Source organism: Oncorhynchus gorbuscha, linkage group LG18 (genome assembly GCF_021184085.1).
Source record: "Oncorhynchus gorbuscha isolate QuinsamMale2020 ecotype Even-year linkage group LG18, OgorEven_v1.0, whole genome shotgun sequence".
NCBI classification, from domain to species: Eukaryota; Metazoa; Chordata; class Actinopteri; order Salmoniformes; family Salmonidae; genus Oncorhynchus; species Oncorhynchus gorbuscha.
In genome coordinates, this window is record NC_060190.1 from 49,536,560 (window position 1) to 49,564,267 (window position 27,708).

Sequence of the window (27,708 nt, forward strand, 5' to 3'; positions counted from 1 at the left end):
TTGACTGTGCCTTTAAACAGCTTGGAAAATTACAGAAAATTATGCCATGCCTTTCGAAGCATCTGATAGGCTAATTGACATCATTTGAGTCAATTGGAGGTGTACCTGTGGATGTATTTCAAGGCCTACCTTCAAACTCAGTGCATCTTTGCTTGACATCATGGGAAAATCAAAAGAAACCTGCCAAGACCTCAGAAAAAAAAATTGTAGACCTCCACAAGTCTGGCTCATCCTTGAGAGCAATTTCCAAACGCCTGAAGGTACCACGTTCATCTATACAAACAATAGAATGCAAGTATAAACACCATGGGACCACGCAGCCGTCATACCGTTCAGGATGGAGACGCGTTCTGTCTCATAGAGATTATCGTACTTTGGTGCGAAAAGTGCAAATCAATCCCAGAACAACAGCAAAGGACCATGCGAAGATGCTGGAGGAAACAGGTACAAAAGTATCTATATCCACAGTAAAACGAGTCATATATTGACATAACCTGAAAGGCTGCTCAGCAAGGAAAAAGCCACTGCTCCAAAACTGCCATAAAAAAACCCAGACTACGGTTTGCAACTGCACATGGGGACAAAGAACGTACTTTTCGGAGAAATTTCCTCTGGTCTGATGAAACAAAAATAGAACCGTTTGACCATAATGACCATCGTTATGTTTGGAGGAAAAAGGGAGAGGCTTGCAAGTCGAAGAACACCATCCGAACTGTGAAGCACGGGGGTGGCAGCATCATGTTGTCGGTGTGCTTTGCTGCAGGAGGGATTAGCGCACTTCACAAAATAGATGGCAGCATGAGAAAGGAAAATCATGTGGATATATTGAAGCAACATCTCAAAACATCAGTCAAGAAGTTAAAGCTTGGTCGCAAATGGATCTTCCAAATGGACAATGACCCAAGCATACTTCCAAAGTTATGGCAAAATGAGAAGACCAGCCACACAGAGGGCCAGAGATAATTACAGATAACTGAGATAATCTGAAGAAACCAAAAGGGCCACTTGTGAATAATTACATAAAATCCTTGAAAGTTAACAAAATTCTGGTAGTGTACTGGTAAACTTCGAAAGTGACCCTCCCTTTAAAACCCTATGTGAGGCTCATTCCAAGAGCCTTTTTCTCCAAGGGCCCAATATGTGCACTACTCACTGTTAGCCACACAGTGGCACTGTTTTCATGCAGTCCAGGGCTGTATATCACAATAGTTTAGTCTAGCGGCCTCATCTCCTTTGTTTACCTTAGTCACAGGAAAGAATAGGTGAAAACATGATCATAATAATCATTACACATAATACAAAAATCATTAAATAGTTAACACATTAACATCGGATCATCAATAGCCTAGGCCTAGTCATAAAAAGGTATAGGTACTAAAGTCTCAGTCAGTCAACTATAGTTCTACATTAGCTCTGCAGTGAGTCTGCTTAAAAAAACGAAGTTTAGTGGTCTAGATAGGTGGACACTTTGTTGAATTATTTTTTATAATCAATAATTATCCTATCATGGCCCATAATTAACATCGAACGTTTTCCTCATATTGATATAGAACGGGTTATAACTATCTAATTTTCTTTGTCCAATCCCACTGCAGTAGAGTCAGGCAGTTACATTTTTAATCTGGCTCCGCTACTAAACAGGGAAGCATCACCAAGTGCGCGCACAGGCTCCGCAGAATGAAGCCACTGGTTCTACAACTAGGGTTCAACAGGTACAGTAACTTTAAACGCACCTCTCATTTTGTACAGAAGTGATCGAGAAGAGTTTGATGTGGTAAATTATATTTTTTTCTCCAGGGTTGTATACACTGTGCTTTAGTCAGCCTCGAATTGTCATTTAGTCAGCCTCGTCTATTGTCATTTTACTTGGTTCTTTAATTAGTTTTGATGTATTGTTTGCGAGCTAGGTTTAATTAGGCTATGTGCGTTTAATGCATTAGCCTTTTTAAAGTCTTGACATCACGATTTGGCCTACCATTTCCGGAATGGGCTCTTAACCTGTCTGTGAACGAGGAACTACAAACACGTGTTTTAAAACAACTTCGTAAGCACAAAAAGTAGGCTACTTTTCAAACATCGATGTGAGAATTGTGCTCATTTTACATGTAATCTACAGAAAGTAGGCTTTGACTACACTAATATCAAAGATATTAAAGACAGTACAGTATGAATATAGGCTAACACTGCTTCTCCAATAGAAATAGCCGAGCACACTTATAGGGGATGTTATGGCGACGTTGGCTACCCAATCTCATGCGTAGAACCACGTAATTGGGTCTAAAAGCCTATTTATGCTGGATCCTAAAATGCTTGATATGAAGTGTGTGACGCAATTTCAGGAGATCAGAGGCATGCAGAGGACGCATTGAACTGGGTGCCACATTAATAAAAGTCACCCTGTAAAATAGAACTTGAGCAAGTCTAAAAGTATTTGATTTTAAATATACTTAAGTATCAAAAGTATAAATAATGTCAAATTCCTTATTAGTGTAACCAGAAGTTTTTTAAATTTACGGATGATATTCAAGGGGCACACTCAAACATAATTTACACATGAAGCATTTGTATTTAGGTAAGATCAGGGTTGTTCGCTTGATAAGTGCATGAATTTAACCATTTTCCTGTCCTGTTAAGCATTCAAAATATAAAGAGTACTTTTGGGTGTCAGGGAAAATGTATGGAGTAAAAAGTACATTATTTTCTTTAGGAATGTAGTGAAGTAAAAGTAGTCAAATATAAATAATAAAGTACAGATATCCCACAAAACTACTTAAGTAGTACTTTAAAGTGCTTTTACTTATGTACATTACACCACTGGTCTTCAAATCAGAGGCACTCGTTTCATATAAAGTTGTTTTTGACAAATGAAAATGTGTCACTTTAACAAGGTTATGGTAATAACATGTTCAACTACTTAAGACATTGGTTCGAATCTAGGTTGTGCCTTTAGATTTTGGAAGAATATTTCACTTCTCTCATTTGGCGTGTTTGAGTGACAATTCGACTGTGGACAGAAGTAGACAAAGTCAGGGTGGAAGTACATGCACCAACAGCCAATCGGACAACTTCTGCTGTTTCTAGGAAACCCAACTCTAACCAGGTTTCCGTCCAACCTTTTTATGCTAGTAAAGTACATGTTGGATAAAACATGTAATGACAGGCCTGATGGAAAGAGAATATTTTTTTGGTTAACTTTCCAAATGTCAACAAAACTAAATATGCTAGACAAGGTGGGATCTTTTGTGTCGAGGTATGCTAGAAATATCGGTAGAAACACTTTTATGCGCAAATACTGATATAGTAACCATTATATGGAAGTAAACTTAGAGTCACGTGATGACATGTATGGTCCTCCCATTAAGTCAGGGAGGGAAAGAATGCAGTTTATTAGCCTACAGATTAAATTGATGAACTTCACAGGGTGGTGATGATGCAAGGTGAGCTTGATGCTGCTTTCCAATAAATATCAAGGGTCTTATTCTGTTGACGTGATAAAAATCTATGCTTTGCTGCCATTTGACAAATAATCTCGCTCTTTTGTCCATAAATCTCATCATGTAGGCTACATACATATACATATATAACATTTGCAGCATATGGGATATGCTCGGTTGTTTGCCATTACTTCATGCCCTTGTGCCTTCCCCATTATTGTTTGTGATTGTGCAACATTGAATTGTAATGAATGTGATTGAGTCCACAAAGATTCTTACTGTATGGTAAATGTTTGCATGTTAGCATCACTGCAGCGTATTTCTTAAATTCTCAACCTTTGTTGCTTTTGTCAGTCAGCATGTAAAACATATAATTTGATTCAGTCACATGAAGTACAAAACACTCACTGTACAGAAAAGGATTAGGCTATACATGCACATAAATGACTGGGTAAACACTATGAAAATGATTAGACTACATGTACATCAGTTCACATACTGGGTAAACACTATGAGAAGGATTAGACTACATGTACATTAGTTCACATAAATTACTGGGTAAACACTATGAAAAGGATTAGACTACATGTACATCAGTTCACATACTGGGTAAACACTATGCCAAGCAGATACACTTGGTATTGACCCCACAACTGGTGTCTGGGGTACTTGCTCATAAAGGGCCAGTTTCCCAGACACAGATTAAGCCTCTAAAATTGTAGATATCCCCTACAATAACCCATATATAGCCTACAATATGTATTACATTTTATTCACACTTAATAGACAAATCAACACATTTGAATTTGTTTGGTGACAATAATAATACAGACAAGACAAATTGTAGGCTATAACATGGGACACAGCATTACAGTAACGTCGAGATAAATACGAGCTATATTGTCACAAGTAGGATATTTCATTTATTTATGTTAGAAATTTGGATCACATGTAAACACAAAGATGTATTTAAGCTCTAAATAGTTATCCACCCAAAACATTAAACATGCATCGTTAATGACCAACGATAGGTGGCGACATCAACCATTTATGAGCATGTCGTGCCTTTTGCTTCCAAAAAAGAAGGTCATCTCCCACATTTCTTTGGTTCCGACTTCAAGTTACAGTTGGTGAGGAGAAACTACAGAAATGTCCAGTTGGCTGCAGTCGAAAGTTCATGACGATTGATCACATGGTTGTTGTAAAGGTCATGCAGTCGACATGTAGTCGCAAGTCTGACAATTGTTATACCCATAATGCAACACACTTTGAATGCATGTTATGTTATACCCATAATGCAACACACCAACGTTGATCAACGTCTTGCCAAAAGTGATCCGCTCGAACGTGGAATAGAATGGCATCAAACACATGGTAACCATGTGTTTAATGTATTTGATACCATTCCACCTATGTTGCTCCAGCCATTACCATGAGCCCTTCCTCCCCAATTAAGGTGCCACCAACCTCCTGTGGTTCTCAGTAGTCTTGCGATGTTGTGCTTCTAGGTTTAGAAACTCTGATAATATACTGCAGTCCAGGCCACTGTTGTTGGCTGTAAAAATGTTCCTTAGTATTGGCAAATATATTGAGATGGGTTAAACTTACTTGCTCAGACGGGCTGGGCCATCCATCGTCTCTGCTTTCTCCTTCTTCTATGTTATTATGGCGGTCCGCAAACAAGAGTTAGAGGTGCATGCCTCCACATACTGTATGGGTGGTAAACTATAGAAAAAATATTCATTGTTGGAAAAAAGGGGGAAAAACGGCTTCATACAAAAATCGACACATGAGAAAATCAGCCCACTCCTTCAGTCACATTCCAATTCAAGTCACATTCCTACAAAGGCTCAGGGGCCTGTGAGGGCACAACATCCTTTGACAGGATTTCTTGCAATGCCTCAGCTGAGAAGTCACTGACTCCAAAAAAGGGTTCTGCTGCACTCACAATAATTCTAATTTTCTCAGATTTCTTCTTTGTTTGTACTGTACTGTTTATGACCATTGCAATAAATGCTACAAAGTCCACCTTTTTCACATGTAATATGTCAGGATCCCTTGATTGCCAAGAAACATTCACTTGTGCAGAGTCTCAATTACCATTGCGTCTTCAACGCCACTTGCTCCTTCCACTCTTCTCGCCGACTCCAGATAGGAGACATGCTGGAAATCCCTTAGTCTCCTTCACCCTAACAGGGCAATCTGGGGATTCGGGCGCATGTTCGCCACCACAGTTGCAACATATAACCTCAGCTGGCATACAATTTTCTTTCCGTCAGCATACACTTGGTACATGCCCAAATATTTTGCCTTCATAACACTGGAGGGGCTTGTGCACAAAAGCTCTTACAGGGTATCTCATTAAGCCTAGCTTTACATGAGAAGGGATAGACTCGTCCTAAAAACAATAATATGGACAAAGTGGGTTTACTTACTCCATCCACAATACAGGTCAGTCGACATGCACTAATCACTTCACCTACTTCCTCAGGTATGTCATCTGCATTCACTTAATTTGCAACCCCAGAGATAATCCCCTTGACAGTCGCCCTGCTTTGGAAATCCATATACAACATTATATAAACAAATATTGTTGAGGCGCAAAGCACGCTTCTTCTGTTCCGAGGACAGAATCGGAATACCAGCTGTTGTGACTCTCACCTCACTCAACGCAGCCATGATACTCCTCGTGACTTCAAACAGATCCCCCAAGTAACATTGATCCAAAACCTTCACTCTGACTATAAACAAATCAAGGGATTTCTTAGTTTCCATCACGACTGTAACCCACTCGTTCTCACTCTCATCTTCACCCAACCCGTCATCAGTTTCAAACAGAACATCCGTTTCCCGCCATCTTCCCTGAGTAAAACTTCTCTGCTTTATCAATCTGTCTTAATTGAATCCTCCTGGACTCGGGTAGACGTAACATAGTAAATGTAAATCCGGTACATGCCAATATGATGTTACATTTCGTATGGTATGTATTTTTTGTGGATGTCCATCATCAATTTTGTATCATATGCTACGAATTATAATCCGTATGATGTGTTAAATTGCAATTCGTACAATGTGTTAATATTTGAAAAATGTATGTTAACATGCTAAGTAGTTGCAAAGTAGCTCAAAAGTAGTAAATAAATGCTAATTAGCTAAAAATGAAAAAGTTGTCCATGATGAGATTCGTTGCTAGAAGTTTGCGTTATACTGCCACAAATCCACACCAACCATTCGCCCTGCTTTCGTTTTTGCCTTGTGTAACCTTGTTTATGTCACCATACCAAACATAATGTCATACTAATTTGAGTGTCCCAGATTTAAATGTACTATGTTACGTCTAGCCTATGAGAACAGACTAATTTAAGTGCCAGACCTCTGTCCTTTCTAGTATGGCCAGAAAGTCACAACTCAGAAGATGCACCTTAGACTACAATGGGGGTATCTAAACACTTCACTGCCCACTGGGTACAAACTGATTGAATCAACATTGTTTCAATGTCATTTGTCAACGTATTGTGACATGGAATAAAACATTGGATTTCAACAAGTCATTAACGGTTGTTGAGGGTAACATTTCAACAACAGGATTAGGTCATCATGGAAACCAAACCCTGTATAACATATGTTTAATTTGTAACTTTTAAAGCAGGGGTGGGGAACTCCAGTCCTCGAGGGCCTGATTGGTGTCACACTTTTTCTCCATCCCTAGCAAACACAGCTGATTAATCAAACTGCATTCTAAACTGAAGTTCATGATTAGTTGATCATTGGAGTCAGGTGTGTTAGCTGGGGCTGAGGTAAAACTGTGACACCAATCAAGACTGGAAATTCCCACCCCCGCTTTAAAGCAACATCAGATTTTCAACTTTATATCCACTATCAGCAATAAAACAATAGGCTGGGCAGATCTCCTCCTGGAGAATTGATCTGTCTACAGCTACCCTTTGGTTTCCCATTCAAGGTGTTAACCAAGCCCAGCCCAGGTATGATATTTGTCACTGACTATTATGTGCTATAGTGAGACAGATTCTTGAGAGATCTCCACTTGAACTATATCAATTTACGGTTGCTATCAAAGTCATTCCAAAGGGTAGGTTTAACAGAGTACATTTAATGTGACCATACTTTTATCATTCATTTATCCTCAATTAAGCTATTTCAGCCTAAAGCATTTGCAAAGTCATCAACTGCTATTGTTTCAGTTTAACCTAGAATTCAACTAAAAATAGAAAAAAATAGACCTGGGGTTTTAAGCTCTGGTTGATTTAAAATGTGATGATATTTAGTGATTTATTTTTTATTTAATTGTTTGGTTGTCAACGCAACCAAATATCAACATTTTGAAGGAGATGTTTATTCTGCGTCTGTGCCACTAATTAGTCTGGCTTTAATTTCAGTTTGTCTGCAAATTAATAATTGATATGTTGGAATCACGTCTCCATCTCAGTCTCCATCTCAACCACAGTTAAAGAAAAGGACTAAATCAAATCGAGCTTTATTTCAAGTGCATTTAGTTTGATTTGTTTTAAGTTAAGATTTTTGGTTGAGATGGCAATGTGAATCCAACATCAATTATTAATTTGTAGACCAACTTGAATTAAAGACATATTAATAAGTGCACAGATGGCCCTATCCAAGTTAACTTTTTGATATTTGGTTGCTTTGACAACCAAACACAATTCAATATCACTTTGGAAATACAATAAATACCCTTTTAACATGTCGACAAGTTAACAAATTGATTGTTGGATTCATGTCTCCAACTCAACCAAAAACGCAGTTAAAGAATGTGATTAAGCCAGTGGCTCAGATGGAACTATCCAAGCAGTAGATGCATCTCCTTTAAATTTGAAGTTACTGTGGCTATACATTTCTTCTTATAGTAAATATTTTCTTAACTCTATTTCTTGAACTGCATTGTTGGGTTAAAGGCTTTTAACTAAACATTTTACGGTAAGGTCGGCGCTTTGATTTGATGGTATTGTTTACTAGATGTTGTCCAATTAATATTGACTCTTCTGTAAGTACTCCCTCTTCTCAAATCAGGGTTGATTGGAAACTGCTTTGTTCCAAGAAATCTTTACTCCATGACGAAGGCCAAGCAGCCGAAATGCTTCAGTTTAAAAAAATATTTGTTTAAGTGAACATGCCATACAAAAACGGGCATTTTTATTAATTAAATGAAGAGTGCCTTGGTGCATTGCAGGTGCATTGGTTCTGCTAACAGTGAAAACAATCTATTGTATAAATAAAGTATCTGACATTGTATTCCCATTTGAAATATGCTGTGCTTTTAAATGGTTGAAAGCACAGTGATAGACATTTGGGTGACAACTAAACCAAAAATCAGACGTTGTTTTTCTGTTTGGTTGTGCTTTTAGATGGTTGAAGCATAATGATAACATATTGGAAATTCAACTGTCTTTTGAACTGACAAATATTATCCACATTGCAATGACGTAGTGTGTCCAGGGAGTGGTGGCTGATTGTTCAGAGATGAACATCTCAGGTTGCTCTCGCTTTCATTGTTTTTGGAGGATAAACATACTCATGAAGGATCCTTTGTTGCTACACTGATAGTTCCGTTAACTGACTTTGTGTGTGTGTGACCTCAGGCGCCGTTTTCCCTTAATTCAGCAATTTTAATAACTGCCGCATGAACACTTTGGTGTTGTTCGCCTTCAAAGTGCTTGTTTCAGCATTGAGCACTGTGCTGATTTGCTCTACTACATTACTCATTTCTCTGCTCATGTTAAGCAACACTTGATTCTCCTGACTAGAACATTATTCATGCCCATCTGGAACTTCTGTGCCAGTGAAAAGGTAGCTACGGCTCAGAGCTGGGTTTCTTTGGTAACATGATGACCTTTCAATGCCCTCTCATTTGGATTTATTGAAGCAGAGTCCTCTCACTGTCCTGGTGGTTTAGGTTACCTACCTGTTGTTGTCACGGATACGCTCCCCTGGCAGGTGTGGGTCTGTTGGACCAGGATGTGATTCTCAGCTTTATTGCGGCCTCTGTAAACATCCATGCTGGGTAGTGACTGACTTATAGCTTCTTTAACTCTGCTGGGATATCATTAGATCTTTACACTGAGAGTCAGAGAGTGTCTCTATTTTTCAGCAGTGGTCACCAACCCTGGTCCTGGAGAGCAACATGATGTGTAGGCTTTTGTTACAGTACTAGTCAACCAATCGTAACAACCTTGATTTGTTGAGTCAATTATATTGGGCTTGAACAGAAGTCGCCACACCCTAAAGCTTCCCCAGGACTAGGGTTAGAAACCATTGTTCTAAGGGGTTTGTTGTCAGGAGTGTGTCCAGAGGAGATGGTTTTCTATAATCAGTTGTGACCATTGTTCTTAGGCCACACCCTTCTGCTGCTATTGGCTGGCAGGGACACTGTTGTAGTTGTTTGCCCTGCTGATGTGACTCCTTTCTCCCGGACGTGATGGGGATGCTGATATTCCAGTTCCCAACCTGAGCCTGGCACTCCCGACAGCTGACAATAGGTTACAGGTGTTACCTCACGACAGGTGCAACACACATCACAACAGGTGTGTTACCTAGGAATATGGTTTATTCCTAGATACGCCTAGCATTGCTTGGCTGATGGGAAATGACACACGCGCACACACAATTTACTTCCTCCTGAGAGATGACGGACATGGGCACATGAGGAGTGGACACAGCTCTACGAGAGACACAGGATTATTTTATGGTTGGACAGTGAGTTTTGAATTTTATTGACTCTATAACCTTTCTTTGATGCAAGGAAGAGTGTAATAATTAAAAGTGATGTTGCAGTATATTAGGCCCTACGTAGTATATACTTTCCTGCAGTCAAATGACAAAATCGCCCTCTAGTGGCCTCATGAGTGGAATGTTATTCATATTTTTCAGAATTAAACTTTTTTTTTTATGCCAAAAATCTGGTGTTTCGCTGTCAAATGGTTGTTACATTTCAGTCTTCTGTGATGTATATGAAGTGTAATATTGGGATACAAACTCAATGTAATGCATTTTAACTCTGTCTGACATGGTACAGGTGTCTTATTTTTTTCTAATTCCATAACCATACGTGTGAAGTTTATACTTTTGATTCAAAGCAGATTTGTGCAGTACTATGACGAAAGACACTGTGACCCTGATTTAGCCCACTGCAGTATAAGGTTCATGTTCAACCTAATTAAATAAGTGTAGGTTTTAAAATGTCCTTCATTGAGGAGAGAATTAGAAATGTCAAGATGTTTTGTAATAAATAATTGATGTGTAATATAATTGGAAAATAATCAACAGAGCTCAGTGTGAAATCCTCATTTCAAGCTCCAAGCTGCTTTCTGAGATCTACTGTTCCTGACTCGTCCTCAATGGAACTGTCACTAACATTAAAAAAGAACAAACTAGTCATGTGTAAATTCCTCCTCTCATTTGTCAAGTTGCCTCAACTGTGAAGCCATGTCTTTAGGAGTCAGTTTCTTCCTGATGCAAGTCAGACACCTTTTATCTAGGCATTGTACACATTTTGATACTAGGTATTAAGGTATTGTGTCAGTGTTTGGTTATGTGTGTGCGTGACTGAAAGAATAGGACACACCTCAGTGTACACACTGCAAGTCAGGCTGGGTTGAACTCAACTTGGGGGGGGGGGGGGAACTGGTCTTTTTCCCTTCCAGAGAATCAACCACTCCTGGGCAGGTACATTCCAGCTCACCTTAAGAGTCTTATTGGAGTTCATCACATCTTAGAATCTTAATCAACTGGAGTTCCATCCTGTTTCCCCTGCAAGTTACAGGAGGTAGCTAACAATAGAACCTTGCCCCCCCCTTCCCCTGTGTTAAGCTTTACATTTCACCTGTCTAGAGCCAATTTTGATTTCAGTCTGAGGTGTTTCCTGACTGATTCTGCGTTTGATAATGTTTGTCCCCCATGAGACACTAGATGCAGAAGCCTATTTCACTTTCTCAAAATCCCCAGAATGAATCAGATGACTCAATCTGTAATTAAATTTGTCATTTTTTGCCGAAGATGTAAAATTCCATAACTAAAACATCCAACAGGTGTTAAGTGAGGAATTTCTCAAGTTAAAAAAAGTCCAGATGTCTTCTATAAAAACCAATTCAGAACTGCTGGGCAGGTCTGTTGCACTGTCTATGCTGTTGGATGGAGAGCAATCACTGCAGCTCTTACAGCCCATGTTAGTGGGCAAATGGACGTTGTCAAATCAAAACCCAACCTTCATTTATCCGTTATGACGAACAGAGTTTTAGATGAGACTGACTTTTTGATCAAAATGATCATTTAGACACTTTGTAGTAAATTTTCACACTAAATAACTGTATCGACGCCACGTAGACCTTTTTCAAATGGATTCATTGCTTTTTAAAGGCAGTCGCTAAGCATTGTGACCCATTTCTAAAGCCCACCAATGAGTCCAGACCCAATATTAGGGCAATTAAAAATTGAAAGCTTAAGACTAAGGTTCTACTGTATCTGCAAAAATATGATTTCCTAGATAATTGGCTTAATTTCTGACCCCTCATTGGTTTGAATGGTGTCAGCAATTTTTGCCTAGTTTTCTTTTGATCCTAACGACATGAATTGGGATATTTAGAGTACTATATAGGTGGAGCTTTGTTCTGTTCAATGTTATGTCAACTCAATTTTGACAAATGCAGATAGAACCTAGCTGTCATTACTATAGAATAATTAGGAAGCTTGTGTCCTGTAATGACTAAAGATATGATATAGTATCCATTGTCACGATGTGCCTCTATTCATGTCGGCCTGTTCTCCCTCACTTCTGTCAGGGTCCATGTTTCCATGTGTGGATTTCTCTGGCGATTGGCAGACTTGAGTAAACTACATCAGGCCTCAACAGGCATGACCACAGGACTGGACTCTCTTACCTCCTTTGACCCTGCTACTCTACCTGCGTAAGACTGAAATAGATGGAGCAAGAAAGACACCTTTACCTCTGTCTGCCAGAAGTCCAATGTGAGCTCGGACAACTGTATACATGGGGAAGCCGTCCGGTCAGTTATATTGTCTGTTTTCCACTATCTTGAGTAGAGACACTGGAACCTCCTCATAGAAGCATGGGACACAAACACCAGCCAGAACCCTGCCACCTTTTCATCTGCACCACCCACTTGTTTACATGTGCAGGTACCCCAAGGACTTCCCTCTGGAAGAGTCACCGTAGAATACATGCGTAGAGAAGAGCATTTTGTCCTGTCCACACAGTCACTATAAACTCCTGTATCACAGGTCTCGAACTATTTGGGAGAGACCAGAGCTTGAGATATAGAGTGGACGTTAAGTATAGGCAGAGGAAGCATCTTTGAGTCATGCAGGGCCGTGTGTGTCAGCTGTTGCTGGTGAATGCTTTAACCTGTGGTCTGGAGGTGTGTATGGCTGCAGGGACATTCTACATCCCCCCTCTACTGCTGCAGGCCGGCATGGAGGAACGCTACATGACCATGGTGCTGGGTGAGTCAACACTCTATGACCGTAGTTCTGGATGAGTGACCTGGGTGTAAACTCTATGACCATGGTTGAAATAAGTGATTTGTTCTTGAGCTTGGAAGTAGATCTTCCCTCTCTACCTCTCTCTCAGGAGTCGGGCCGGTTCTGGGTTTGATCTTTGTGCCCATGATCGGTTCGTATAGTGACTCGTGGCGTGGTCGTTTTGGTCGGCGCCGGCCATTCATCTGGCTCCTATGTGTGGGGGTTCTGCTGGGCCTGCAGGTCTTACCCCAAGCTTCTCACCTAGCTTCCCTGCTCTACCCACAGCGCCCCCGATGGCTGGAGGGGATACTGCTTGTGGGGGCAGCCTGTCTGCTGGAGTTCTCAGGACAGGTGGAGCAGAAACTCAAAATATTGTTAAATCAATAACATTGATGTAGATGTTTGACTTTATTTGAATTCTTTATTCGAGTGCTCCTTACTGTGTGTTTATGGAGTTTATAGCACCTAAATGACTGTTCTCGACAGGCCTGTTTCACACCGCTGGAAGCGCTGATCTCAGACCAGTTCCCTGGAGAGGAGGAGAGCAGAAGAGCCTTTTCTGTTTACTCACTGATGATCAGCCTGGGAGGATGCCTTGGGTAAGGGACCTCTCAAGATCAGCCTCAGGAGCTGCCTGGGGCAGGTTACATCTCTCGCTGAGAAAGTGGATAGGACAGAGATCAAGTCATAAAAGAGAACCAGAAAATACACCTCTGTGATCCTTCTGTCTCATCCTAGATACCTGCTCCCAGCCCTGGACTGGAGCCATGCCCCCACAGCAGCCTACCTAGGTGGCCAGGAGGCCTTTATCTATGCGTTGATCACACTCATCTTCCTCACCTGCCTCCTCAGCACAGTCTTCATATCAGAGGACAGATGGACCGGAGGAGAGGGAACCAGGAAGGGCGTTAGCGTTAGTTCCACCCTGAGCCATTCCCATTGGAGGAGCCGATACTGTGGACACCCCTTGCTATCGCGGACCCAGTGTGTACGGATGGCCGTGGGGTGGTGTATGTCGCTGTGCGTGTCTGCACTGCCACGTGTGTATGGTGTGTGTATGAGCTTGCCGGCAGTGATACGGCGGCTGTTTGTAGCTGAGCTGTTCAGCTGGATGGCTCTGATGAGCTTCATGCTGTTCTATACAGACTTTATGGGAGTGGGGCTGTACCGTGGAGTACCCAACGCTACACCTGGAACACAGGAGAGACAACGATACGACGAAGGTAGGATGGGCAGACATTTACTTGATCCTTATCTTTTCATTTACTACAAAAAGTTGCTGCGAATTTGACACCTCCGTTTTTCTTTTCCAATCCTCCTTACCCTGTGACATTTTTTATAAGATTTTCAATTCACCCATTTCAATGCAGCCATAGATCTACTCTCCCCTCGTATCTACCAGGTGTACGCATGGCGAGTGTGGGTCTGTTTCTGCAGTGCCTGATCTCAGTGGTCTGCTCCATCCTGATGGAGCGCTGGATGGTGTTGCTAGGCACCCGGGCTGTTTACGTTAGCAGTGTGATCCTGCTAGCGTTAGCTACAGCTGTGATGAGCTTCTCAAAGAGTGTAGTGATGGTCACTGTCATGGCTGCAGCTACTGGATATACCTTCTGTGTGCTGCAGGTCCTGCCCTACACCCTGCTGTGTCTGTACCACTCAGACAAACTGGTAAGACACATACGCATACATTACCACTCTAGCCAGCAGGGGCGCTGTGGGTAGAGCGGGGCAGCTAGGTGAGAGGCCTGGGACAAGACCTGCAGAACCCCCACACACAGGAGCCAGATGATTGGCCGACTGAAACGTCACGTTCTGACAGAAGTAATCACAGTAGATAAACCCAATCTCTCTCTCAGGTCTTTTTCTCCAGCTCCAAATCCAGGCCTTCTCACCAAGGAGAAAGTGATGACCACACCAACTCAAAGCTGCTCCTTACCCCTGACCATGGCAAGACCCCGCTTCTCACCTCTGCCTCCCCCCATGTGTCTCTGCCCCTGGAGAGAGAGGGAGAGGCCATACCCCTGCCTCAGAGAGGGATGTGTCTGGACATGGCTATCCTGGACAGTGCCTACCTGCTCTCCCAGGTAAGGATGGCTGCTCGTCTCTCTACAAGTTAGACCGGTTGACCTGTGCTTGTATGTGTGTCTTTGTTGCTTGGGACAAATATTTGTCTCAACAATTATGGCTAATAATGTACTGTTCTGTTCTCTCCCCTGCAGGTGCTGCCTGCTCTGTGTCTGGGCTCCATAGTGCAGCAATCCCACAGTGTCAGTGCCTATATGGCCTCCGCTTGCTTCCTTAGCCTCCTGTCCCTGCTCTGCTCCACCGGGGTCGTCTTCACACGCAGCGACCTCCACAAGCTCACAGGGCAAAAGGATTAATCCATTGTGGGTTCTAGTTGGTATCTGTGTTCTATTGTGGAATTGTAGATTTTTACTGGACCTTGGCAGTCCGTTAGAATCCTGTAGCATGAAAAATATGCCGTAAGACTCAAAGGGTTGGGGATTGCAGCTCTGACATCAGCACCTCTGAGACAGACAGGTGCTGTGTTGACACAGGTAGAGGTTAACAACACAATCGAAGAGACAGATCATTCTTTCTGCACATACCTTTTTTCTTCCAGCCACAGAATTACATTGTGTGCAGTTACTTCTGGGCACATTTCATATAGTTTTGTAGATGTATTTCTCTACTGTTGGTTGGTGTCTCATTCCACTATGGCATTTCTTTATCTGGAATTGTAATGCACTTACGAACCTTATAGTTTCTTATGTTGACATAAAGAACTAGGTAGTCATATGAACAGTGCCAATTGTGTTTTGGATAATACATCAAGAGTCTGTCACCTATCCCTTAACCCAACATGTAAATCTTCTGTTTTCGGTATGCTATGATATCATAATTACTCGAAGAGTGATATGGTATGTATTGATAATGTATGCATTGGGAATGTGGCATTTTATTCCTCAGGGAACTCAGTGCAGGTAAATCAGTTTCTGTTGTAGGCTGCTAGCTAAATGCCTTATTTTTAAACCATGTACTTGAATGTCATAATACATTTGTCATCAGGTGGGAAATGTACAGTTATTCCATGATTTCCTGGCATGGTGTCCTCAGACATGCTTTCGCCTAATGCAAAAATGTGGTAAATATTTTTTTACATATATTGATTTGTTTTTCACGGTTTAAACTGTTTAATTGTACCAAGGGAAAGGATGAGTTATTATACAGGGTAATAAGCTCATTTGCTCCAGGGGTGCCGTACTACTATGGCTGACCCTGTAAAACATCACATTTCACTGCATGTATCCAGTGTTTTAAAAATAATAATTGAAGGTTAAGTTATTACATAGGTTAATAGGTTATATGCAAGCATTCTTTTTTTATGAATAAAATATTTTAAACAAAACATTATGTAATCTAAATGATATGCTGACCAGTTAAAGGTTGTATTGCTGCACTCTCCTAAACATCAGAATAGAGGTCTCTAGTTTCATGTTCATACATGTGCTCTCCACGGGGCTGAGTGACACCAACATTTGGTTAAGCATGAAGGCTGTCCCTGTTAATACGACTTAAGCAATGCATAGGCTACAGTTGAACAAAAGGGCCATTGTACCATACCTGCAGTGTAAAGCTCTACCTTGTTCAGTTCATGACTGACATAGTTACTGAATGAGCCACGTTGTATATGACATTTCGAAAACACTGGATACATTTGCCACGTACTAGGAAACTTGGAAATGTTCGACTTGTTAATTGAAAGCGACACGTGTATAACGACAAGCAGACCAGTTAACAAGTCGAAAATGTCAGTTTCCTAGTTCCGATTAGCACTTGAATGCGGCACCCTTCAAGTTGGCTACTTGGACAGGAACCTAAAATAGTGACAGTTCCCAAAATAATGGCAAAACGCGCCCATCGTGCGGAAACCAATAGAATCCCTTGTGTTAGGGCGAGCCTCCGTACGCTTAGCCAATCAGAACGGCGGAATTGGATCAATGCTTCCTAGTGTACAAGCAATGCAGTCATGTAATGGCCACAGAAATAATGTCAACATGGAACTGTGGCAAGGACGGGATCCCTTTCTGCAAAAATAAGACGGCGAAAAACTTTGAGGACTGTCATTTCGAAAGGTTTTAATATAGTTAATGATTATCTACGGTAAGTTCACCCTCACTAGTGATATTTGCTGTTTTCGGTTGACCCTACACTCCGAACTTGTGAATTCCTTGTCTGGCTGTTGTCAGGTCCCTTTTGCCATGTGCCTCACCTGCTCATACTCTGAATTTAAAAGCAGTTGAAGTTGTAAATAATACTGTTTGTGGATGTCGAAGATAGGCCTACAATCGATTAACTATTAGTTTTCACTTCGGTGTAATACGCACTTATTACGGTCCTGCTCCATGTTTTGCGCCTGATACACATATGCGCGTCATGTGGCCAATGTTCAGGGTTGCCAGGTCCAGCTTAAATGTTGAGCCAATTATTGCTCAAAACCCACCCACAAGGCCTGAACTAGGCCCAAAAATGTTTTTCGCAGCAAGTGAAGAGTTGACATATTTATTCAATAGGTGTCTCCATAGTGACAATCTAAATACATCTGGTAAAATTGCTTTACCTTGTTTTCTACATGTATCCCTTTGTTAATGGTTTATCACACCAAATGATTTAATTTGAACTATAAATCGAAAAGCCCAAGAAGTTAGCTTTTTGGCTTCCTTTATTTAATTAAAGTAAGTTGATGTGTGGCTGCAGTCTGATGTCCTAGTCATCCACCCCTCTGGAGCAACATGGAAAGCAAAATGGAGAGAAGCCATCCATCATGAGTCCAGTAGATCAACAGTTTATTGTACTATTAATCAATCACTGCTATTATAATTTGATAGTAATGGAGTTAATCGGTGCCGCTCTCTCTCCTCTGACTTCAACTTTCTGACCAATGTTAGCTTGCTACATACAGGGCTCAATCATTTTTTCATCACTGTCCCAAAGTCGTTCCAAAGTGCAATTTTAAACTGTCCCAAATTAAATTGGGTCTACTCATAGGACATAGGTCATTCATAGATTTAAAAGGCTAATAACAGTAGCCTACTACCGAAATAGATAAATGGGGCTGTCAAAAGAATCCTCTAAAAAAGACATTGGAATAATATTTAAATATATTTAGCATAAATGTACAAAAATAATTAGACTACATGGAAATGTAGACTAGGTAATATGCATATTGGTTACAGCCTCTCGTCCACACCGATACCAAAGCCACATTTTAAAGATACTTTTAATTACTTAAATATAGGCTAAACGCCAGTCATGTTTGACAATGTTAAAGTATTGTAATTTGCCTAGTTAAATAAAATACAAATAATTAAGAAATAAGGCACGAGGGGGTGTGGAATATGGCCAATATACCACAGCCAAACGCTGTGCTTATGCAAGACGCATCGTGGAGTGCCTGGACAAAGCGCTTAGCTGTGGTATATTGTCCATATACCACAAACCCCCCAGGTGCCTTAATGCTGTTATTATAAACTGGTTACCAATGTAATTAGAGCAGTAAAAATAAATGTTTTGTCATACCCATGGTATACGGGTCTGATATACCACGGCTGTCAGCCAATCAGCATTCAGGGCTGGAATCACAAAGTTTATAATTAACATTAACATCTAAAGGTTTGATTCTGTTGACATACTCCAAGCACGTTTCGTTCAGATGAAATGGTCACAACAGCAGAGAGAAAGGACAGTTCCTGTTGCGCTCCGCACACATCACCCACTTTGAAATCTGAGTGGAAGCAATCAGCATTTTGAAACTAATAAGCCATAACATTTAACATTTTATTCATGAGGCATGTCTTACCTTGTTTCAAAGTAGCTTAGCCAAAATCAGACCATATGTTGAGGGAATGATTAAAAAATAAATAAATCCTTATGCCGTTGAAACCAACATTTTCTATTTTTCTATTGATTTTCAAATCAACCTTTTCATTGTCCAGCAGGCAAAGACTCAAACTTAGCCATATTAGCAACCCATGCTAGTTGTTGCATCTTTAGATCTCCCCTCTTTCAAAATTGCAAAAGGATATTTTCATTTCTGTCACATGAAACCCCTCGCATGTGTGGTGTGCTTTTTAGAAAGGTGCGTTCCCGCTAATTGCATTTTGGAACATTCGCGTGTAGGGTACTGCTGTGTGCACATTGCTGCACTAATATGAAGAAATAGTTCATTATTTTAAGCTAAATGTTCTGATCTGTTGCATTAGCCTCATTGCTTAACTTGTTTTTTTTATGTACAGTAGTTGTATGATTTAGAATCTATCGGCCTAGAACTGTCCTAGAGTCTGTTCAAATCATCCCAGACATTTTTATTTATCATCCCGGGACGACGGGGGGCCCTTAATTTTGATCCCTGGCTACATAGTTTACCCAGAGAGAAAGCACATATTTCGATCCTCTTGCTGAAACTGTTGGATGATTATTTCTCAGTTTCTCTCCCTTGCAGTGTTGGCTCTAGTAATGATTGGCAGGACTAGGGGTGGTCAGGATACAGCGAACGAGGCAAACAAGAATTATGAGGGAGAAGTAAGTAGCTAGCTAGTGCTAGTTTATTAGTTTGTTGTTCTCACATCGCGTGTTATGACTTCCTTCTGCAGCGCTCTGTCAACACCAATGACTGTGCTCAACACACACACACACACACCCCTCCGGCGCTCCCTCCCCACCACTCATTGGCAGTGTTCGAGAACATCAAAACGACTGCAGGTGACTACCATCTGACTGATAACCTTGCATCATGAATAACAACTCATTATTATTTGTAGATCGGTCAGTCACAGTTTACCCATGATATTGTGGTTATGATCCCCTCGAACACGGCCACTGACTTACTCACTCACTCAGCAACAGCCTGCATCACTCCCTGATTATCAGTAGTAGTAGGTCACAGTGAAATGTAATACAAATAAAAGAGAAATGCCATTTTCACCCACGATATGGTTTTCAAAGGAAAACCGCCAATATGGTTTTCAATGGAAAACCGCCCACATGGCAACCTTGCTACAGTTTACACTGGGCACATTATTATGCACAATGTATCCATTTAATTATCCAGAGTTTTGCTACATTGGTATGAATGACATGAAAAAGCACTAACATGTTAATTATTTTGAATTTGGTGATAAGATTCGCTCTGTTTCAGTACATGCGTGTAGGCCTTGATCCCATTGGATTGGATGTTTGGCCTAGTCATTTGTAGATTGTCAGGTTTCAGTTATTATTACCAGGTTGCGAAATGGTAATAACTAAAGAGATCTTGCTAATGAATTGCATTCAATTGAATGAGTTTGACTTTCTTACGAGAATGAATGCTTTCAACTACCCTTTCTATACCTCCCCATGATATTTATTTTGCCCTATAATTAGGTACTTAATTAAATCGATGTTAAATATTATATTCTTATTCATGATTCAGCATTTACTTTTTTAACTGCGGTATCCCCAACGTTTTCTATGCAGGTGTAGTGAGAAGCGTGGTTCTCCTGTGTATCTGGACTGTATCTGGACTGTATCAATGGTGTCGTTAAGCAACAGAGCGCTGGTCTCTGATAATGACCTCTTTAGGGAAGGTGTTAGCCTGGTCTCCCTGGGGCTTGTAGAGGGAGAGGGTAGTGAGGGGGGGGGAGCGAGGGGGGGAGCTTTACTTCCTGTTACAGTCCCGAGGCCGGGGACATGGGGGCTCGACTCAGCTTCAGCCCTGGAGAGGAGGAGGATGACGAAGAGGAAGGGGGCCTGCTCCGACTCTATCTGACCCCCACAGAGGGTCTGCCTGACTTCAGCCCCCGCCTGCCCTCACCCTTCTCTCCCACCATGGAGGACATCGAAGAGTTCCTCAGGGAGAAGATGGAGCTGGTGAGAGAGGGGGGTTCTCTTCTCTAGTGAACCCATAGAGGAGCCAGCTCCCTCCCCTTCCAGCTCCATGGAACAACCCCTCTCCTCAGGGGGACACAGTGAGCCAGGGACCAGCAATGCTCTGTCACCCCCCACCCCACAAACCCCCAATTGCCCTCACACCCGAAGCCCATCCCCCCTCACCCCCTCAGTGTTCCTGGGAGCACCCCTGGTTTTCCAGGTCCAGTCCTTGCCTCTGGCCCAGCCTCACCCCCAGACAGGCTCTCCTCCTGGTGCATCCAGTGGGCTGAGATTGGCCCACCTGGTTCTGGGACTCCACAGAGGACAGAATGTTACCCTGCTGGCCTCACAGGTGCCCTCCACCCTTCTCAACATAGCCAGCACGGACGCTCCAGACCAGAAGTACGTGAAGATTGCCCCTCTACCGATCACTGTGAGGATTGCCGGGGGGCTTGTTGGGGCAACAGTCATTGAAGGTCACAGTGGAGGGGTTGTGGTCAAATCTGTGGCCCCCCCTAGGGTCAACAGACCCCCCCATAAAGAGACGCTGAGGGTACACAAATGTTCCCACCCGGGCTGTGAGAAGATGTACACCAAGAGCAGCCATCTGAAGGCCCACTTCCGCAGACACACCGGAGAAAAGCCATACACCTGCAGCTGGCCTGACTGTGTCTGGAGGTGGGTTAAATCATAACAATGCTAGTCAACATGCAGAGAAAACACAGGAACCTTGGGTTTGTTAAATGTAGTTTATTACCATATAGGCTAGCCATTAACATGTGATAGGATACTAAAACGGAGGGAGAAGAAAGAAAAGCCTGTAATGACTGGTTTAAAATGAAGTGGTTATGATGATGACAGTGACAAACAGATGCTCTATCACTGTTGTTATTTTTGTTGGGATATTGAAATACAGTATTTCACTGTAATTATTTTGTAAAGCTGAGCATAAAGAAAATATTGTTCTGTCTCTGCAGAGGTAGGGAGTAGAGCTGGTATGAAATGGTAACCATATAGAAGCTCAGCAAATATTAGATATTACAACACACTCACTGTTGCGAACAGTTAGTTTCCCAATATGTAACTGCAGTGAGCTCTGTAAGGAAATTATTGGGCTTAGGGTTATTAAAGTAGTTAGAAGACGTGAAAGGATATGCTTATAATGTTTGTACAGCGCCTTCAGGAGTATCACAACCCTTGACTTTTTTCCACATTGTGTTGTGTTACAGCACAAATTTAAAATTAATACAATTGAGATTCCTTTTTTTCTGGCCTACACATAATGCCCCATAATATCAAAGTGGAGTGATGTTTTTAGAATATTTTACAAATGAATTAAAAATGAAAAGCTTGAGTCAATAAGTATTCAAACCCTTTGTTATGGCAAGCCTAAATAAGCCTAACATTTGCATAATAAGTTGCATGGATTCACTCTGTGTGCAATAATAGTGTTTAATATAATTTCTGAATGACTACCTCATCTCTGTACCCCACACAGGTCCCTCAGTCGTGCAGTGAATTTCAAACAGATTCAATCACAAAGACCAGGGAGTTTTACCAATGCCTCGCAAAGAAGGGTACATATTGGTAGATGGGTGTAAAAAATATATATATTAAAAAAAACAGGCATTGAATATCCCTTTGAGCATGGTGAAGTTATTAATTACACTTTGGGTGGTGTATCAATACATCTAGTCACTACAAAGATACAGTTGTCCTTCCTAACTCAGTTGCTGGAGTGGAAGGAAACAGCTCAGGGATTTCACCATGAGGCCAATGGTGACTGAAACAGTTTGAGTTTAATGGCTGTGATAGAAAACTGAGGATGGATTAGCAATGTAGTTACTCCACAACACTAACCTAAATGACAGAATGAAATTAAGTCATCCTGTACATAATACAAATATTCCAAAACATTCATCCTGTTTGCAACAAGGCACTAAAGTAATACGGCAAAAACAAGGGGCAAATCAATTAACTTTGTCCTGAATACAAAGTGTTATGTTTGAGATAAATCTAACACAACACATCACTGAGTGCCACTCTTCATATTTTTGAAGCATGGTGATGGCTGCATCATGTTATGGGTATGCTTCTAATCAACAAGGACTGGGTAGTTTTTCAGGATAAAAAAATGTACGTAATGGAGGTAAGCACAGGCAAAATCCTAGAGGAAAACCTGCTTCAGTCTACTTTCCACCTGACACTGGGAGACTAATTCACCTTTAAGCACGACAATCACAGAAAACACAACGCCAAATCTACACTGGAGTTGCTTACCAAGAAGACAGTGAATGTTCCTGAGTGGCCGAGTTACAGTTTTGACTTAAATCTACTTGAAAATCTAAGGCAAGAACTGAAAATAGTGATCTAGCAATGATCAACAACCAATTTGACAGCTTGAAGAATTTTGAAAAGAATAATGGGCAAATGTTAAACAATCCTGGTGTGGAAAGCTCGTAGAGACTTACCCAGAAAGACACAGCTGTAATCCCTGCCAAAGGTGCTTCTACAAATTAGTGACTCAAGGGTGTGAATACTTATGCAAATTAGATTTCTGTATTTCATCTTCAATAAATGTGCACAAATTTCTACTTTGTCATTATGGGGTATTGTGTGTAGATGGGTGAGAATAAAACATATTTGATCCATTTTGAATTCAGGCTGTAACACAACAAAATGTTGAATAAGTCAAGGGGTATGAATACTCTGACGGCACTGTATATTGTAAATACTGTTTGACCCACCATTTAGTGTTTCTATTTCCCTCAGAGCTGGGTCTGAGCTCTAATTTGGGGGCAATCAAACAGTGGGAATAACAGGCCTCCTGACACACTTAGCTGGAACCAACTGAACTAAGTATTTAGCGTAGAAACAATTACAATTCTGAGAAATCATTAAAGCACCTCTATCTCTGTAGGTTCTCTCGTTCTGATGAGCTGTCTCGTCACCGGCGCTCCCACTCCGGGGTCAAGCCCTACGAGTGCTCTCTGTGTGAGAAGAAGTTTGCCCGCAGTGACCACCTCTCCAAACACACCAAGGTGCACCGCAGTCCCCGGCCTGGCAGAATCGTCAGAACTACTGTCTGACCCAGCCAGCATCTCGACACAGCAAACCCAGCTCAGCCCAGTCGTGATCCTGATGCCACCCTTAACCCCGTTGCAGCACTTGACCTGGACAGCAGAATTATTAGTACCTGCCTCTAGAATTCAGAGCAGCCTGGTCCCACACCTACACCCTGGCTGTGCCTGCCCAACCCTGCCCAGTCCAACCTCAACCCGACCACAGGCGAACAGACTAATCAGACTCATCCACCCAGACCTTCCCCGGGAAGGCCCCGTTAGGGAGTCTGAGTCCTCATCAGGACACTGGAGCTACAGGAGCATATCTGGGCCAGCCAGAATCTGATTCAGACCCTGCTGAGCTCTGCCCTCTTTACCCTCTCCTCTCCTCCTTCCTGCAGCAGAGCAGATGAGGGCTTGTCCTGGTGCTAGACAGTGAACTAACAGGTAACGGCCATCTCAAGGATGTGATTGTTCAGCTTAAAGCGGATTTCAGGCCTTTAGGTTAAATCAAATCCCCCTGCCACACACACACCTCGCTACCCTCATCAGATGACAAGTGTGACAGGCAGCTGCACAAGGTCTAACTCTCAGAAGATAATGTTGTATATGTCATTAGATTGTGTTTAAAAGACTACACTGTCACACATTCTATTCTACATATTATATTGCTCTGTGAATCTGCTTCAGGAGTTAGACCCTCAAGACAGTTTGAGGTAAATGCACTGGCCCAGCTCATTCTAGCCCATAATCTGTGCTATTAGCCCAGTTGAAATTTGAAAGTACTGTGTTGATATGTGAGCTGCCAGATTCTCTCAGAGAACAGGTTTGAGTCTAAATCTCTTACATATCCCCTCCTGCTCCCCATAGTGCCAACCCTCTGGCCCAATCACATCCCCCCTGGCTCTAACGGCCAATTCAGTACTGTTATCACCGCTTCCCTGACCTCGTGCCGCTTCCCACTCCCTAAAAGACCTCAGGGGCTGCAGACTAGTGTCTGATGGTTTTCACCATGGTGCTTTACTGGTCCATTATGTAATAACTGGTTAGTTAAGAGTCCACTCACAGCCACCTGGTTTGCGTCAGATGCTGATTGAAGGCAAGTAACGGAGTGAAAACCAGCAGACACCGCAGCCCACCTGGTCCACACTCTTAAACCTATATAGTGTACAGTACTGTACCTGAAAAGGGCAGCTGATCGTTGTCCAATCTGTGTCTGTAAAATATAACATTTACATGTACAGAACATATAGAAGCTCCTTTCCAGAAAAACCCTTAGTCAGTACATTAAGCTATCCAGTGGTGTCTGTGCTTGGTGGGGCCATCTGGGGCCATCTGATCAGCCAGACGGGAGTTAATTATGAGACTCACTCTTCCATTAATGAGTTAACCCATCACACTTCATCAATATGAGCCCTCTGTTCTCAAGTGCACTTATGTTAGCAGGTCAAGCAGGAGAGGGTTAAGCATGGAGAAAAGTTATAGGTAGCCCAACGGCTAAGGAATTGGACCTGTTGATGAAAGGTGTCTGGTTCAAATCCTGTGGCGGGCACTGGAAAAATAGGTGTGAATTGATCTGGTAACTGAAGGGCTGCTGGATTCACATCCTAAAGATGTTCTTCTACTGTTGGGCCCTTAACCCCACAGCATGCTTTCCATCCAGGGGCCCTGCACTGCAGCTTGACCCTGTGCTTGTCTCAACTGTGTGTGATGTGTGCTGTAAGACATGGACAATAAAGTTGTTTTCTAAATGCTATGCCAAGGACTGGGGGCTCTGCTACCAGTATGTAAGCTGTAGCTCTGGATTTGAGTGTAAAATGTGCTTTTCAACAGGCTACTGCACTTAGGAAACCATATAGAGAAAACAATGGACTTTTCAGGGTAGCAGTTTTGGCCCATATTCCTTCAGAGAAACCAGAGTGGATACATGCTCTTTAAACCCACTTATATTGTACTCAAATTTCCAGTCAATCACTCACATTTGCCATCGATCCCAGTGATTCAGAATTTATGATGAGCCAACCTTTAAAAAAAAAAAACATTTACCCATTTGGATGGGTAAACTCAGAATGGACCACCACATCATCAGTATCACTGGCAATCATCATTAAATGGTATCTTGCCATTACAGAAACAGTTTGTTGTTTTTTAATATTGTTTGTGTATTTCTTTCTTTGGACATGACTCGTTTGATTAGATCACGACCACATCAACCCACCTAGACATACGTCTGACCCAGCTGTGTGTCCATGGCTGATCGGGTCCCTCTGATTCAGTCCTATTGTAAATGTTCCCCTTTCTGCCTTACTTTCAACCATAGGTCGCTCTCTCCCAGTAACTCTAACTACTGTAATAATTCAGTTCTGCTGAAATACACGTTAAAAAAAGAATTGAATACCAGACATGCTATTTTCCTATGTATGAGAATAAAGGATAAGAAAATGTAAACATGATCCTTGTCATTATTTGAGTCATGGCTTTTTTTGTTGTTGTGTATTTCAAGAAACACAATTATCCATGCCTTCATTGGGTCATTAAGTCCATCTATTCTTTCATTGGAGTGACATTCAAAGATTGTAAAACTATTGCTTTGTCTCTGCCCCAAATAAAAGTGTTGCTTGTGGCACAGTGGGAGGCTGTTCCTACAAGTCTCTGCCTCGGAAGAGAATGCCGTAGGCTTCAGTACTCTGAACCTTGGCATATTTCTAACATTGATTCCGCTGTTACAGAGTGAAGAAATTTGGGTTTACAATGCTAGAGAGAGAGAGAGAGAGAGAAATTCTCCCAGTGTGCTTCAGAAACCAGCCTGCCTGTAAGACTGGAATGTCTGGCACTGTGTGGAGCTGAGTCGTTCTGGGACTGAAGGTGTGTCTGGAAGAAGGTTGGACTGCATTTCATCAAAAAAAAAATAGCATCCCCTCCCCTCTGCCCTTGTTCACTTGACTCTCCCATTCACAAACCTGAGACGACTGGGTAGGTGTAAGCCTCCATCACTCACCCTAGTTCCCGGTGTGTTGTTCTCATCTATCCAGATCTGTGAAAGGAAGTAAATGACAGCAGAGGGAAGGAGACATCTTTTTGGAATGAAGTGCAGTCCTGAGATCGCTAGAAGAATTGTGAGGCTGCAAATAAGCATCCATATTGCCCAGGCCCAGGGGTTACTGTCGTTCTAGAATAAACATACATCATTCTTGGCCCTATAGCTGTGGATGCATTCCAATGAGAGCCACAGGTGACATCACGCTTCACAGGTTAGTGGTTGAGGTTTAGATTGGGGAGGGAGGGTATCCCAACTGATCCTAAATCTGTGCCGACGGGCTACTTCTACTATGTGCAGGTACTAGGCCCATCTCAGTAAAAAATACATTACAGTCCATCTCCTTAAACCCTCACAGGATTTGAAAAGGTGAATAATTTGTCCACAATTTTTATATACCCCAACTGAAAGATTAGTGGAATCTGTGTGGGTAGCTGGACAGGTGGGATGACTGACAGTGAAGGTGAACAGGTGGTCACGTGTCAGGTGACAGAGGAATGTATGAGACTGAGGCAGGAATTCCTTTAACCATAAAGTGGTATATTTACTGAGTAGTGTGGATTCATGACACACATAACTTCTGGATCAGATGGAGTTAAGGAAGAGAAAGCAGCGAGATCAGGCGATGGCAATTTCCTCCTTTTATGGAGTTGAGATCTGTCGGACATTTCCACCTGACCTAATTAAATCGCCCCTTGCCCAGCTGAGTAAATGGCAATGAATTAAAGGATTATTCCACCAACTCCATGGGCCTTTT

At 41.9% G+C, this 27,708-nt stretch overlaps 2 protein-coding genes across 7 annotated transcripts; both read left to right on the forward strand.

Moving 5' to 3' along the window:
* The first annotated feature begins 1,577 nt into the window (after positions 1–1,577).
* Positions 1,578–16,353, forward strand: slc45a3 (solute carrier family 45 member 3). 6 transcript variants are annotated; one of them, XM_046310135.1, is made up of 8 exons: positions 1,578–1,712; positions 12,245–12,926; positions 13,054–13,295; positions 13,431–13,543; positions 13,683–14,167; positions 14,347–14,612; positions 14,801–15,028; positions 15,164–16,353. In XM_046310135.1, the coding sequence occupies exons 2-8, from the start codon at positions 12,785–12,787 to the stop codon at positions 15,323–15,325; spliced, it is 1,638 nt and encodes a 545-aa protein (XP_046166091.1). In that variant the 5' UTR covers positions 1,578–1,712; positions 12,245–12,784; the 3' UTR covers positions 15,326–16,353. The 6 variants fall into 6 exon arrangements, with proteins under 6 accessions (XP_046166091.1, XP_046166092.1, XP_046166094.1 ...); XM_046310136.1 differs by lacking the exon at positions 1,578–1,712 and adding an exon at positions 7,265–7,417; XM_046310134.1 differs by lacking the exon at positions 1,578–1,712 and adding an exon at positions 9,778–10,163.
* A 114-nt stretch (positions 16,354–16,467) lies between these two features.
* On the forward strand, positions 16,468–26,349 carry si:ch211-117k10.3 (Krueppel-like factor 15). Its single transcript, XM_046310140.1, is given in 4 exon segments — positions 16,468–17,108; positions 20,460–20,862; positions 20,864–21,530; positions 23,773–26,349. Coding segments are annotated over 3 exon segments (1,026 nt in total). The 5' UTR covers positions 16,468–17,108; positions 20,460–20,672; the 3' UTR covers positions 23,942–26,349.
* The last annotated feature ends 1,359 nt before the right edge of the window (positions 26,350–27,708 follow it).

Excerpts from the sequence above, each read along its gene's own strand:
- slc45a3 (XM_046310135.1), top strand. The coding sequence starts at position 12,785 with ATGCAGGGCCGTGTGTGTCAGCTGTTGCTGGTGAATGCTTTAACCTGT. Across the intron at positions 14,613-14,800 it reads TGTACCACTCAGACAAACTG|GTCTTTTTCTCCAGCTCCAA; the intron begins GTAAGACACATA and ends TCTCTCTCTCAG. Across the intron at positions 15,029-15,163 it reads GTGCCTACCTGCTCTCCCAG|GTGCTGCCTGCTCTGTGTCT; the intron begins GTAAGGATGGCT and ends TCTCCCCTGCAG.